Below are 15846 nucleotides of genomic sequence, written 5' to 3'. Positions count from 1 at the left end.
GCTTAAATGTCTCTCTGAATTTGGACATGGCAGTTTCAAATTTACTGACAAGACTGTTGCTATCTACAAAATGTACTTTTTTTCCTAGGATCTCAGTAGAAGAATTGAGGATAATGGCCTTTTCCTACTGGTACTAAAATCAGCACAAAATCTGTGTTCATGTGATAAGCAAAGGCTTAGTGTAGCATGCTGGTAAAAACTATTTTGTTTTACTTAGCTAATTTTCAGCATTTCTGTCTCTTTATTAAAAAATCAACTCAGGATATTTCACAATTTTCAGCCATGAACTTGGATACATTTTTTTTTTTTTGTGATAAAATTAACCAAATTTTTACTGATGCCCCAAAATCTCAGCTGAGGTGGAATGATGGAAGCCCTTGATTTGTTCCATGTCAGATGATCCATAATACAATATTTATAGCTTTCCTAATGTTCTCAGGGCTATCTCCTGAAATGTCCCCAGGTGCTTGGCACTGTCATCTGGAGTCCAACTTTTTTTTTTTTAATAAAGCATCAATTCAGATAGCAATGCCAGTAAACTGTGATAGGAGGTGGCAATTTGGTGCCCTGTGGGTCCAGTTGATCTGTAAGACAGCAAGTGCTTTCCTGGAAGCGGGTCTGTAGTGCCTGGGCCCTGGTGTTGTGGTAAGGTGCAGAGAGGTCTGTAGGGTCCATCAGCTTGGGTGCAGCACCAGGCAAAGGTCTGGCCCTGACCAGTTCCCAAGGGAAAAAAGGGCCCACTAGATGTAAAGAATTTTTCTCCAGCCTGGTGAATGGACCAAAGCTATGATAAGAAATGAATATATTACAAACAGTGTAGGTAAAATTGGACCTGAAACAGGCTTTTGAAATAATAAAATAAAAAAAAAAAGTGCTATAAAAATCAAATGCTAGTTTAAAAAATGAAACTAAAACAAAGCCCCCAAGGGTAAAACATTACAGTAAGTAGTATTCTGTGTGAGCAGGTGAAGTGTTAGAAAGAAATGGTGTGATGAGAAAAAACTCATTCTGTCTAGCAATGTTAGTTTACAATGTTAGCTAAATTAAGCAGTTATTGATTATTAATAAATATTCTCTTCTTAGTGGCTTATTTAATTTTTTTAAGCTTTCAGAATTCACTATGGGGTGCCCTCAGTTTGAGTGGCAATAGTGAAAGATTTATGCTCTGTAGCATGCTGGCTGTGCTGCCAGCAAAGTAAACAGCACTTAGAAGATTTGGGCATGCGGCTTCATTTAATGAGAACATCATCTTTCAGGGCACAGATTTGTTCATGTAACCAAATAGGCCATGCAGATTCCTATTTGTTATAAAAATTAAAATACAAAATAAACTGTTTATGTAGCTATATGGACAAGTAATATTATGTCTGCATCCCTATCTATATAACTTCATCATAACATTACTTAGTAGCTCAGAAGTGACAGTGAAGCTCTATGGCATCATGTGGGTGTTTCAGATGGGGAAGAAAATGCAACAGTCCTGAAGTGAGAGGGACCCATGTACCATATCGCCATGTCTTCTTACTGTTAATGCTCTCCTCCACAGTGAGCACTAGATGATAAGCACAGCACACAATGCTTTGCTCTAAACTGAGGTTAAAATCAGTAAGGAATAGAATGTAAGAATTTGTACTGTGTGGTATTTGATGATAAAATTAAATTGGATGCTTGTAAGAAGAAAAACAGCTATGCCATATTGCTGTGTGGATGCTGTTATCTACATGTGTGTTCATTTTTCTTACTGCTAAAATAATGCTGCAAACATACAGGGAAAAGGAAAATGACGTCAGATCTATAATCTGTTTGAAAATGCTGCTCCTTTTACCACAACCATGGCACAAAGGAAGAGTTTCCTCACCATGTGTCCCTGTTAAAGCAAGAATATTAAATGACATTGTGTCTCTTTATACAAACCACAGACAAAACCAGGGAAAGCAGAAGGAGAGTCGTGAGGTCCAGCTGTTGCCCTGCTCTGCAGATGTTTTGAGGCTGGTCACTGGTTTCCCTGTCTTAGAGAATTTTGACTCTTTGAGTTCATACAGTTAGATATCTCATTCTACCCCTGCTGCATAATGCACGCTGTATTATATGAAGCCGTTCTTTATTTTACAGTGATTAGTTGCATTGCTGTAGTTGTATGGTGGCCAGTATGAGTGTATTCTCATTTTCTTCCAGGACTATCAATTAACTATCACATTTTCAAAGACTTAAATTCAGATAGCTTAGAATTATTCTGTTTTCTTTCTTAATACAAAACATTCAAACATTCTTTAAAAATTCTAGTGATGGAAAAATGTAAAACAATTTTAAAATTTGCTGGTTGTAAGTTCCTTTGGTTTTTGGGGTGCTGCATAACAGATCATTTCCAAGCAATTATTACGTGAAAAAATGTTGGACCGTCTTGATTCATACATACATCGAAGATGCAAAGCCAGTATAAAAATAATTTTAATTGGTTTGAGATAGTAGCAGGAAATGATTTTCCTTCATTTGTAGAATCAAAAAAAAAATTAAGGTATCTCAGCTATTGAATTTTGGAAAGGATTGCATATTTCTGTACTGCAGTTATTCATGTGTGAAATACAGAAAAATGTAAATTGAGGTAGGCTTGTGAAGTGAAATTAGTTGCAAGTGGACTGCAGATGAGCACAGGGATTCTTAGGATGTTGCACCTCAGCCATACTTTGAGGTTAATTCATTAAAGATAATTGGAATGTTAAATAGTTTCCTATAAGGAATTGCTGCTACAGTGGTCTAACACTTTCGGTCTGATTGAATCAAATGCTAATTACTAATATTCAGATTTATGCTATGCTTATTTACGTACTGGCTGCTCTGATTACTTCCTTGAGTGCTGGTAATCTTTTTTGTCAAGGGTAACAGCCCTTCAGTCACCTGAAAATAAGGCCTTGCATGAGAGGAATTTCAGCAAGAGGAACTGCCTGTTCCTGTCCTTGTCTCCATATCTATTAAGTCTGTGTTAAAAATAGGAGTGGTTGAGTAGTTTTTCAGTGTTTCATAGCTGATTAAATCCTTGCCAATGACAAGGGAGTAAATCCAACATCAGTGTGGTTCTTTGAGTGGGCTTGACAACATTTATGTAGTACCACTGCACTTGATGTTCAAGCAAATGGGCTTTTACCGCAGATGGAATATTGGTGGGTTTGCACCCAAATTGTGGTCTAAGCACCTTTGGGATGTAAATGTGGCTTGTTGGGTTACAGTCCATAAGATGGATCCACGCTCCTGTGTGGGATCCTTGGGAACAGGGAGAGAGGTCTCGCCGTTGGGTTGGGTGGGATGTGATGTTCCTTATCCAGGACATAGAAAAACCAACAAAGGAAACAACTCAGTGCAAGTTCCCCATTTTAAAGGCAGAATACCAAAGTGAATCGGACAGAAATGAGAAGAAAAGTTTTATGTCAGAAAGCCAAATAAAAATCCATAGCCTGTTACAGATTTCTTTTGCTTTCCTTTATTTATTACTGTGACATAAGTGTTCTCTGCATCTATTTACTCTTACTCAGGGTCTCAGGCTTGCATATTTCATATGCCCAGATGGCCTGCATCACTTTGTGAGGGATGATCTTTCTGTGCTGGAAAGGTATGTGTGCCAGGTCCCATGCACGTTATCACTTATTTATTGCCTCCCTGGTGGCATGCTGTCGCCAACAGGCGTATAATTAGAATAGCTGAGGCTGGAGACCTGTGGAAATCTGAGTACTTTTGTAATTGGCCAGTAAATATTGTAGGATGTGCTTGAATCCTCTACAATTTCTGCTGTTGGAAGCTCAAGTTTCTTCTTTCACTGACATTTATCTTTTATCAGTAGATGGAAATCCTTCCATTTTGGATCTGTTCTCATTTGTGTTGCCTTATTTGAGAACTTGTTATTATAAACAACCTGTTCTTGCTTTTATGGAAATCTCCAGTCATTTAAACAGAATAGCAGTTCCTCTTGTGCTCCCGCCCTGTGCAAAAAGATAAAGAGAAGTGAAAAGTAAAAAAGGAGAAAAATGTTATCAGAAACAGCTAAGCCAACAGCATAATCTGCAAGTTCTGTGTGTACAGTTATGATATCTGAAACATAATTATCAAGCTTAAGTTAATTAGACTAATGCTTAGAAAATCTGGCATGGCAGATTGTGGTAAGTAATTATATATACCGATTAAAAGATGTAATACACAGTGAGCAAAGGCAAAGGAAAACTCCATTTGATACAGCCTGTGAACATAGACAATTAAGAAGTCAAGTAGATGAGCATTGACAAAGATACTGAACTTTGTAGAAGATGATGGGTAAGATGCTGGTTTTCCAGTGGAACAGATTTTAGACAGTATGAGTCAAATACTTTGTTTTAGGAAAACCCATGCTCCTGTTTCCTAACTGAAATATGTGAAGGGGCCACTTGTTTTTTTGCATTAGGATTAGCTGACATGACTACAAGGTTATGTGCAAACAAGAATGTGACATTAGAGTACTAGTTTACATATATATAGAGGTCGTGTAAATGGCTTTTCTTAAAAGCAATTCACAAGATGTCATATAAGAAATAAAGCTGTGGAGACAGTGTCTTCTGCAATTAAATGTAATGTAATAATGCTAACAGGTCTGAATGACAAGGGCTTGTGCACCTTTCTGCACCTCAGGACATGCACAGACTAAGCCCTGGAAACACAAACTGAGAACATGATCTTCTTCTGAATCTTGTTTAAGGTTAGTTAAATGAAATAAAAGACAGGAGAGGAAAAAACGTAGCAGCAGACCTTGTAGACAGGTTTCATTCTCAAGGTACCCTACTCTGACTTTAAGTTGACTTAATTTAAATAAATAAAATGATTTTTCCAGTCCACAACAGTATGACAATACAACATAGCTCCCAGTCAACCTCCTCCTCAAGAGTAGGTAGGAAACCTGCAAATTCCCAGTTTGGCAAGCTGAGATGATGCAAACTCAGACTAGATCTGTTCTCACAGCATTTAATTCCCAAGTACTTGAGCTGAGCTTCTGGAGTAATGTACAACCTCTTCTCAATGGAGCCATGCGCTTTATTCATATCAGCTGGAAATTGCTTTCATTTCTGTTGATCTCATTTTCTAAGGCATGAACAAACGGAAATGAAAGCAAATAAAATTGCTTTCTCTGGAAACTGGGATGGTTTTGGTTGCTTTTCCCATCTTCATTCCCTTTCTAACCTCCACCCCTGCTATATTTGTGATCTCCCTATCCATGCAGTGTAGGATTTTCTATAGCTCTGAAGCATGTCCTCCAAGTCATGGTGAGAGAAGGCCTGGGACTGGCTGCCAGCGTAACGTTATGGGAGCAGAGCTGGCACAAATGATACAAAGGAAGTTCCAGTGAGTTTTCCAGATGAATATTTCTAAAATGTGTGCGCTCAAAGGTTTAAATATGAATTCTGTCCAAAAGCAATGATACTGAAATCTGCACAACAAATAATATTTAATATGTAAATCATATCAGGACGGGAATTCTATATAGAAACATGGGGGTGTCTGAGAAGATGCCACATGGGCTATGGCAACTGACTTTTTTTAGTTGGTTTTCAGTGTATTTTCATCAAAAAAACTTCATCCTAGTGGAAGCTATCAGCCTTAACTGCAACATGCATCCAACTAAAATTAATTATACCCGAATTGACAGTCCCTTCACTGAAATGTATTGCAGAAGATTATATTCCTGGGCTATAATACTATCCCTGCTTTTCAGTGTGGGTACAACTGTGGTCTTACTCCCCAGAAAAAGAATTTGAACAGAAGGCCAACATTGCAGCTTAGAAGAGGAGCAAATATATTCCTCCTCCTCAAAAGTGAAGGCAGCCTGTGCCACTCCAGCCGCTGAAGAAGCCACTGCTCTCCCAGTCTGAGCTTCACCAAAAAAGTAAGGGCTCTTGTGTTGCCCATTTTGGGCCCTTCTCTGTGACTTTGCTCTCATTTGATTTTGTGTGGAAGTTGAGGTTCATCTTGAGGGACGACGGAGCATGCTTGAACAATATCAAGTTGTTCCTTGATCTCCTTCCCCTTCCCTTGTCGGGGTCTTCCCACCAGTACAAGGCAGTATGGAGACCTCTTTCACAGCTCACAGCTTCTGCATCCATCTCTCGCAAAAGGGAGTCTTAGATCATATTATGTTATGGATAAATTACCTTTCTGATGATTTTACAATAAGAAAAAATAAACTGGGCAAAAGCCTACGTGATGTCTCTGAAGAGAACATCCTATATAAATTTGAGGGCAATAACTGACTAGCAAAACTGGAAGAGGCTAATGACCATCTGAAATCTCCAATTCTGCTCCTGTGTCTGGGTCTAGTGCTCTATACTACCATTATAACATCGAGAAAGCACAAGCCTCTGCAAATATTCTAGACGTTGAAGAAACATATTTTTCTTTACTGCTACTTTAAGAGATGAATTTTCAGACTCTAGGGCATTTGCCCTTGACAAAGCTTGTCTGGTTCGTATGCCACTAGGTCAGTGGAATATCAATAGATTCTTAATGCAGTCTGTCTTTTAGAGTTTCTTTCATTTCTCAGAGCAAGAGTAAATGTCATTCCTATTGGCAGGTTATAATGGGAACATTGAGATACTAATTTTGAAAAAAAATATACACAGCTGCTAAATAGTCTTGGTCTCCATCTTGTGTGTCCTCTGTCTGTAGCAATTACAAGGTTAGATATCCCTTAAGATGCCAGAAAAGGTCATTTTGTTGTCTTTTCTACCCCATGCCTCAGTGAAATATTCATGGTACAGCTCAGGTATTGGGATTGGGTTTAATGTTTCGTTGCCTCGCCATCTGTTTTGTTCTTGCAGTTGTTGTTGCTTTTTCCCTTGGCAGGGGTAGAGGAAGCACGGAGGCTGCGGTGAGGGATGCTGGCACGCGGGTCCAGACCTGGTATAAAAGATGAGCACTGAATCTGTGGTAACAGTAGCTCCTCTGATCAGAGTTATTTTATTTTTAACATCAAAGGTCTTTGTGGTGAAAATCTGCTATTATGCATGTAGATCATCAGTGGTAGACAGCCTCCGTGTTTCCTCAAAGGCTATGAAGCTACATTAAAGTAAGCTTTTATGTTATATGCAAAGTTCATTCATATAACTTAGCCCAGGCATTGAAATAAGCTCCTCACTGAGACAAATGGCATTATCAAATTCCAGGGACACATTCAGCTGAGTTTTCCAGATAATTTTGGTGGCTCAGGGACAAAGGACAGCAAGGAGAAAGGTTGCACCTACAAGGTGATGCAGAGCACCATGGTGGTTTTGTATTGGATGCCCGAGTCCCTTGATCACGGCCAGCCCCAACCACCCAGCTGGTGGTGGCACCCCTCCCTCTGTCATGGGACCTGGGGACAACCACAGGGACACAGAGATCTGACAGAGCTTGTAGGGCTCACAGGAGGGTCGGTGTGGGTTTCTCATATGTAAGTTTTATGCTCCTTTGTGACTTTATTTTTACTGTATCTATGGTGTTTGCCCCCATAACACTTCACAAGGATATTTTTCAGATCCTTTTTGATCATCTTGTTTTTTGTTTTTTTTTTTTTTATTTCCCTCTTATTGCTGTTGATTTAAATGTCATGACATTTTAAACATGACTTATTATAACAAAACAGTATATAAAACAATATGCAGCATAATAAATGCAGCCATATTTTTCAGAGTGAATGTTAAATGAGAGCAATTTATTCCTCAACCTATTTTAGTACCTGCTTACTGGATGGTATTGGCCATGTAAATCCTGGGGAGGCCATCTCGGAGGAAAGGTAGCTTTGCATGTGCAAGGCTGGAAGCTAAAGAACTATCTGGGGGATGGTTGGAAGAACGGAACATCCTGAGGATGTAGCTGTGATCCCATCACAGTACTGTGATCCCATCAGGGAAAGCAGACAGGATAGTCCTGGAGAAGTCTGTTGGAGGGTGAGAGGTCCCCTGAGATAGTGGTCCTGGAAGCACACAGAAGAGCAGGCTTTGAAACCGCATGGGGTTTTCCTCCAGCATGCCGCATGTGTCATTTCTGACATTTGAAATCTTAAAATATTCCTATAGTCGGCGAAGAGAGTGACTCAGAGTTTAAGTTACTCCAAGACACATTAAGTGAATGTTTTCTCAATTTCAGAAGTGTTCAGGGGGTAGGGAGGCAGGGGGACTTTGTTTAATAGGAGCTGTTTAGTTGGCATACACTTAATCCCCAAAAGAGAAGAAATCTTCTCTCTGCTCTGGTCATTGCAGGCTCTTCCTGCAGCTCCCAGGGGTGTGGTGAGGAGGGAAGATGTCCCCAGGAGTTTGGGCATGCTCGTGTCCCCCCCAGCATGCTGAACCAGCTCTGTGCTGATACAGTGGGACCTGCAGCTGATTTTCTTTGTGCTGGTGAAAAAAATACATAGCAAACAAACTGAATCAACCACCCTAATACAAATGTGTCTTCCTTGGCATGTCATGAATCTTATTGAGTGTGCCTAGGGTAGGGTAAATATTTGTCTGAAGTTAAGAAGATTAGCGGGGGAAGTTCTGACTTTGAGACTCCTTGTGCTGAGAGCCAGAATCCATCAGCCTGATATGGGCACCCCGAGGTTATCTCTGCTACCAGGGTGGGACCAACACATTGCTCTGCAGCTCTGACCTTTGGGAAAAATGCTTTCAGTCAAGAAATACATGCACCTGCATGAAATTTTTGAATCACTGACTCTATCCTTGATTAAAGTGCTTTTTCTTGATTAAAAATAGCCTTTTTCCAAATGAGTGATGTTGCATGGCAGGCTGTGCACACAGTATAATGCTTCCTCCAGCGTTATCACGTTGATGACATTGCCATTTCTGACTCAGGACTCTATGCAACACCTCCCTCATGTAGGCAGTTCTCACTAGGAAGTTCCCCACATCCCTCTATCTCTCTTCCCAGGTGAGGAAGCCTGCAGAGGTGCTTGTAACATTATCTGTTAACTGAGTGGATAATGGGCAACTTTGACTACTTTAAAGCATGGCAGAAAATGTATCCAAACATGTTTATAGATTCTTGCTTGGATTTCTATCAGACCGTAAATAGCAGTTTTCCAAGTTTTTGGCAGAACTTCATACGCTAGTAGATATTCCTTCCATACGCTAGTAGATATTCCTTCAAGCATCTCCTTTGTAACGTGCTCTCTTTCCAAGAATTTTATCTCCATTGGAGCCAAACTGGAAGCCTGTCAATGTTTGAGCTCTTCCGAGTGCAATCTACATATTCCACTGAACAGTGGATGTGTTTTCTATATAACCATCATTCTGCTTATGGTCTTGTCTTGTATTCTTTCAAAAGCCACTTGCTGAGGATACCTTCTGTTTTTATTTTTTATTTTTATATGCAGAGTTGTTAGAAACATTTTTTTTCAGTTTTTATTTTAGCAAAGGACTTAACCACATATGCTTAGAAGTTTTTACTTAACCTTTGTGTATTTCCACAAAATTTTACAGTTAAGTGCTTTGCTTAAAAGGGTGCAGTTACTCGTGTCCATGTTGAAGTACGAGGTTCAAGTCTTTCCCCAAAGCATGACAATAAAACCAAAAAAATATTTGCAGTTTGAAAAAAAAAAAATTGTGAAAGACTCAATGGGAAGAAAAACCAAAACACCCTCTCTAAAATGCAGCTTTGATAAACCGAGATTTCTAATGAAATACATGTTTTGCAGGGATAATATCAGTAGTTGTGGTGGAATGCATCGCAAAAAGTGGTGAAAAAATTGGCAAGGGATTTTTTCCGGTAGTTTGTTTTAAAGATTGTTGTCTAGATTACAGGTAATTTGGATTTCTTCTCAATCTCCTTAAATAATGAGGATTTAATGCAGTAAGTAGAAGTACCACAACCAGGTATTTGTTTCATGGAGATATTGATATAATATAGAATCCCAAGCAAAGTCAGCAAATGAGGCAGTAATAGGATGTGTGTTTTTTTTTTTTTTTTTTTCTGCTGTGTGTACTGTAAATTAAAGCAATTAAATTACAGCAGTCTTGTAGCGGTAATTAAGTATGGAGGCAGGCCCAGAGAGATGCAGAAAGCTCTGAAGTGCCTGAACTGCTCAGTTGGGAAGTGGGAACTGTGGCAAGGGTGGCTTAGAAACAGGGCCCGATTCTGTACCAGGTGCTGAGGGGCCACCAGGGCTCTCACAGAGCATTAACACAATATCTTGTGTTCAAGGGTGAATGTGCCACGTTTGTTCTCTGCCTATTTTTGCCCTTTCTGAGACCCTGCCTGGAGCAGGTGCAAGGGGAGATACCCAGGTGGGGCATGCCCAGGGCTGAGAGCTCCTGTGACTGATTACCCACAGGTAGGTAAAATGGGATTTAGGGCCAATTGTGTTCAAGAAACAACACAAAGCAATCACAGTGTACCTGAAAAGCTGCTTTGTGAAACCACTCTGTCATTCTTTTGTTTTACATTGTTAGTTCAGACATGACTCAAAGCACGACAAGAGGCACAGAGGAGGCTGCCTATGAAAAAGCTTACACTTCCTTTAGGAAGAGAGCAGAGGTTGAGGAAAAGTAGAGTGTAGCAGGAGGTACAGATGATAGCAGTAAATGTCAGTTAATTACATTATGGGGAGGGGTGAAAATGAAGCCTTACTAGGAGGATGTAAGCTAAATTTTTTTTTTAAAAAAAAGGGGGGTGGGGAGAAGAAGAACAAGTCCAAGGAGAAAAGGGTGAAGAAGGCAATTGAGAAATTAACGTAGAGGTAGCACTAGAGGAAGACAGTACCAGGACTAGGTCCTTAGTATCACCAAATGGCTGAGGAGCTATGGCCAGCTCAGTCCTGCAGGTTTTTCCTCTGGTAGGATGCCTGAGATCAAGCCCCACTGCAGCTGCTTGCTGCAGTGTGAGAAAGGGACAGGGGTGTGCTGTGGGGGTGTTTTCATCACACAGCTCTGGGCCCACAAGGGAGCTGGAGAACAAGGTGTGTGCAGCAGCCTTGGGCTTGTTTTTGTTGCCAGTCTCTGGAAATGGGTTGCCATTAGAGAAAAGAGATTAAACTTTTAGCCTCCTCACAGTTCACATGTTAATCCAGTGCTGAAATATTACTCTGCAGATTTCACCGAGGGGGGGGGAGGGGGGGTAGTAGGGAAAGATGTCTAAGTAACCCAAGGTATATTTGTAATAACAAACAATACCAGCTGGGAAATGCCTAACATCTGATCCAAAGTAGTAGCAAAGATTGGTGTGGTTTGTTTTTTGTGGTTTGTTTGGTGTCTTTTTTTTTTTTTCTTGCTGGCTTTGACAATGTTATATCGTGTAATTGATGAAGTAGTTGAGTTTTGTTGTATTGCCGTAGTTTGGTGTAATTACTCTCCACCGCTATGATTTTTTTCTTTTCGTTATGTATCAGAGGATACTAAACTCTTAAGTATCAACAGTAAATATTCATTGAGACTGACAACGTTAATTAGCATAAGAGCTTTTTTTACAATACTTCTAGCTAGTGCTCTATGTTAACACCAGCAGAAAAGCCACCTATGTTATGGCATAAGTAGAACAAACCATAACATAGACGTCATTTCAACAGACAGTCCTGGACCTGGGTTTACAATAGCTTGCTACATTGTGAATTCTGGGCTCCTCCACAAAGGGCAAGAATCAAAGGTTCCCCAATGCGAATGTGTTATAAAACAATATTGTGTTTCCCTTAAGAATTGCAGTGATAAAAACGTAGACCATTCTGCAGCACTAACAACTTTAATAAAATAACATAAAGCACAGCTGTCAGGTCTGCCAGCATCTCACACTGGGAGACACGAGTGAGAAAATGAACGCTTTTCACAAGCAGAAATATTCAAAGAGCTTCACTGTTTACAAGTAATCAAGACTGACAGTCATAGATTATTGGTGGAAGAGCATTTTCTGCTTGAGGTGAAAGAAGAGGATAATTTATCAGGAAGCCCAAGAAGTCAGACATCAGTAATGATCTGCTTGAAGAAGGGCTTCTCTTAGAAATAGTGCATTTATTTGTACTGTGATGCAAGGAGATGGGTTAAGTTATAACCAAGAGTCTTAGTGCTTGAAGAATGTTGAACCAGATACAGCATGTGATTTGGGTAACGGCAATTAGAGAATTGACTAATGGGCATCTCAGCGTTTGCCCAGAATATTACAAGAAAAAGTTAATAGCATAATAGAAATTGTCTAAAAAAAGTTCATACTCTTCCACCTTACCCTGTACTTTCAGAGTTATTTGAGCTGAGCTAATCTTGTTGCTTATATTTTTGTTAATTCTATTTTTGAGGTACTGCTGTAATGCCACAGTAGGTTTAAATTTGGTTTCAGAGAATTGGGGGCTTCCAGAGTTTTGCAGCAGAGCATCTTGTCTGTCTGTCATGGTTCTTTTGCATCACCTTTCCCATATGTCTTTCTGTTCCCTTATGTACCAGCAGTTTTTCAAATGGTAATTAGCTTGGATCTCTACCAAAAATTATTAGTAGATTGCAACTGCCCTGTGCAATACCCCTTGGTGTGCTCCCCAACCTGCAGGGATGCAAGGCTGCCTGTAGGCAAACTCCACTCCTGGTGTCTCTGCCATGTCTTGCAGGAATTGCTACCCAGGTACCAAGAAATGCTGATTCCTTCCTGGGGTACAGCATGGATGGGAAGGATTTGATTACAGTTAGATGATGAAGCTCATATTGGTGTAAAATACCATGGAGATTCATTCCTTGCAGTTTAGTATGCATTGTCCCTGTCCTGCCAGGCTCACCCAAAGCTTTTTTTTTTTTGTCACTTCCTTTTTCTGTCTTTCACTTCGTCTAGAGTTTGTATGTTTTAGTCTTTAATTGGCCAACATTGGCCAACATTACCATAATAGTGGTGAGGGCAGGTTATGCTACCCCACTCTTCTGCTCCACATCTTAAGGGGGCTGGGCTTCGGGGCCGGTAAGCCTTCCATTATCCCCCAAAGAGCAGTGGGAGCCTTACTGAAGGCATCGGGAGTGTTTTTGAGAGGATGTGGTTCAGTCCATCTCCACCTCTATTCCAGTTTCCCTGCAAAATCTGGACAAAATGACTCAGAAAATCATGTCAGGCAGAGGATGTGGGATTCTGGATGAAGTTTTATTGCTTTTTTGCTTGGTTTTATTTTTTTCAGAGCTTGCAGAAGTAGAATGGTCCTACAGAGACTATTACAGACTTTAAGCTAGTCTGTGTTTGAATATCTCTATCTGAGTAGGGATGTCAGCTCAGGTTCTCCAGCTTTTTCTGTCTGACCAGAGAGGAAAAAGAGGGAAATCGGTTTGTTGGTTTAGTTTAAATAAGTTGTTTAAATTAGTTGGCTCTCACCTGGATTGCACAGAAATGGGATAGTGAGGGAGAACAGCAGCCAAAGCGCATCCCTAGAAGTACTCGTTGTAGGTTAAGCAGGGAGATCTTGAGGAACAGGGGCTGCCCTCCCTTGTCTTCTAGCACTTTCTGTATCTCCTGCTGATGCCAGGTTCAATGAGCAAGATATTGCTTTTTTAGAAAATCAGCTCACTCCTCTGACAGATGATTGATTTACCACCACTTGGCTCATCCTAGTGTGTCATCTTGTGATGTGTGAGCACTTACAGTCCATGGAAAGTATTAGGAGATGTGTGCTGCTTCCCATAACTCTCTCATTACCAGTTGAGCTGTGGTACCTGTATGCCATGCAGGTATGTACAGTGGCACAAAGGGTGGATGTTGGCCATGTATCCAGTGTACCTGCTCCTGGTTAGTAAATCTTTCTCCATAATTCTATAGCATTATTACAAGATGGATTTATGACATACCTAGAGCTAATGTAACGATGAAGATTAGTTCTATACTAGTCAAACAGTAATACACTTTAATTTGCCTACAGCTATTGTATCATATTGGCATGAAAGGAAATAGCTTTCTAATGCAGCTTCATCTGCTGAGCAGAAAGAAATCTGTTGCAGAGTGTAGAACTGCACAGAGCTATAGCTGGCAGCAAAATTTAGAGTAGGAGAAACAGCACAAATAAAAGTATTTGTGAGTTGGATATATGCTAACAATCCTAGTTTATTGCTAAACATGCCATATACAGTAATGAAGTTTGTTTGGCAGGTACGATGTTGTTTCATCTCTGTTTTTAACTGCTTCATCTTCTGTACTAAAACTTGTCCAGGAATAAAAGGTGTAAATTCAGTTAGCTTCCAACTTTTTTTTGTGACATTAACAAAGAGTTGATGTTCTAATGTTCTTCAGAAGCACTGACGCTGTTAATTCAATCTGTACTTGTCTCTGTACCTAGAGACACACTGGAATTCTCAATACTTCAGCAATTAATACAAATGTTTCTGCTGCCTGTTGTTAATGTAGTCTTCCGTTGATGAGTTGCAGGGATTCTTTCACTATCTGTGTGTACAAATAGACACTCAAGTGCTACAACTTTATATTTGCCATAAAATAGGACTCTCCCTTCTAGAGAAGCAAAGGAGGTCTTGGATAATATCACTTAATACTTCATATGGGATAGATCTTATTTTGTTGGCATATTATGCAAGCTAGATTCAAAAATAAAGTGTTTCAAATACTTCTGATCTTTTTTCCCCACTAAATCACTGGTGAAATAATGTGCTTAAAATAAGTTTTCTTTTGGGAGTAGGGATGTATCTCACTTTCAACAAGGGCAAGGAAGAACTAATAACTTGCATGCAGGGAGGGAATGTATCTCTTCTGAAAACTGCTGGTATAAACTGCTGATGGGAAACAGCTGCAATAGGGCCTTGTTATCACAATAGGTCTTTGATGAGAAAGCTGGCCCCATGGGAAGAGGCAAAAAGAGAACATTTTACATGAATTACTGGCAAGGTGTCCAGGCGGCTTCTGCCTAGACCACTCCACTGATGTAATGGGCACTTCAAACTACCAGAGCATTTTTCATCCTGTTACCTACCAGCTTTGCATCAAAGACTCCCAAGGTATCTGACCATCAGCTCACAAAGGTAAACTTTGTCACTGCCTAGCATTCACCTTTGCACCTTCCATTTTATTTGTGAATCCATCAGAGCCAGTTAACTAATGATACTGTCGTCTCCACTCTAAACCAGTAACCTTAACCCTTCATCTTTCTGTCACTGGGTTCCTCCATCACACAAATACATGGAATATCTTGATTAGTTGGAGATGCAGGTCTTGATTTTGACAATAAAATTAGACAAAGAAAAAATAACCTTTTTTCTTCTTTTTTCCTCAAAGTTGCAACGACATGACAAAGAGGATTCCCCTGACAAGTGGAGAACAGAGGAAGAAATGGCAGCTGAAGCAGCAATTCTGAAGAAGTATTTCCAAGAAAATTAAAGGTAATGGTTTGGACATTAAGTTATTCCTGCAACACCCAGAACTCTTTGGTGTTCCATAGGCTTCTTAAGGACACATAAGAATATGTAGAATGGAACAACAACAACAAAAAAAAATAGAGCTTTTTAGGTTTGTGTTGTTTCCTAAAAGGACACAGCACTCCAGCAGTGGCTGAAATAACATCCTCCATCTTGAACAAATAAGCACCATCTTAAAGCTTTTAGTTCCCAGAGAGTGAAAAATAACACACCTGGAAATCAGAATCATCTAAAGTTACTTCAGAGGAATGCCTGTCCTAACATATCCTCCTTGTGGTTTTAGAACAGAAAATAGCCATGGCACAACGAGTTTAAAAACTGCTGTGTACAGCCAACCATACGCATGTACCTATATGTACAAAATCCCAGCAGAATACAGACTATAGAGTGGGATAAGCAAATGCTAACTTCTTCCTGCAATTATTAAATCATCTGGTCAATTCAACTTCAAAATTAAGCCTACTGGAAAACAGCCTGTTCCACTAGATTT

General features: G+C 39.9%; 1 protein-coding gene across 2 annotated transcripts in view; it reads left to right on the top strand.

The window, feature by feature from the left end:
- The window catches only part of FHIT (fragile histidine triad diadenosine triphosphatase), a 561152-nt gene that overhangs the window by 532223 nt on the left and 13083 nt on the right, over positions 1–15846 (top strand). For both annotated transcript variants that reach the window (XM_035337741.1, XM_035337739.1), the window contains exon 7: positions 15217–15320. In XM_035337741.1, the coding sequence (XP_035193632.1) occupies positions 15217–15318 (102 nt within the window). In that variant the 3' untranslated portion in view covers positions 15319–15320. The remainder of the gene's footprint in view (positions 1–15216; positions 15321–15846) is intronic.

Source organism: Oxyura jamaicensis, chromosome 12, assembly GCF_011077185.1.
Source record: "Oxyura jamaicensis isolate SHBP4307 breed ruddy duck chromosome 12, BPBGC_Ojam_1.0, whole genome shotgun sequence".
NCBI lineage: Eukaryota > Metazoa > Chordata > Aves > Anseriformes > Anatidae > Oxyura > Oxyura jamaicensis.
This window is presented reverse-complemented; position numbering and strand designations above follow the sequence as displayed.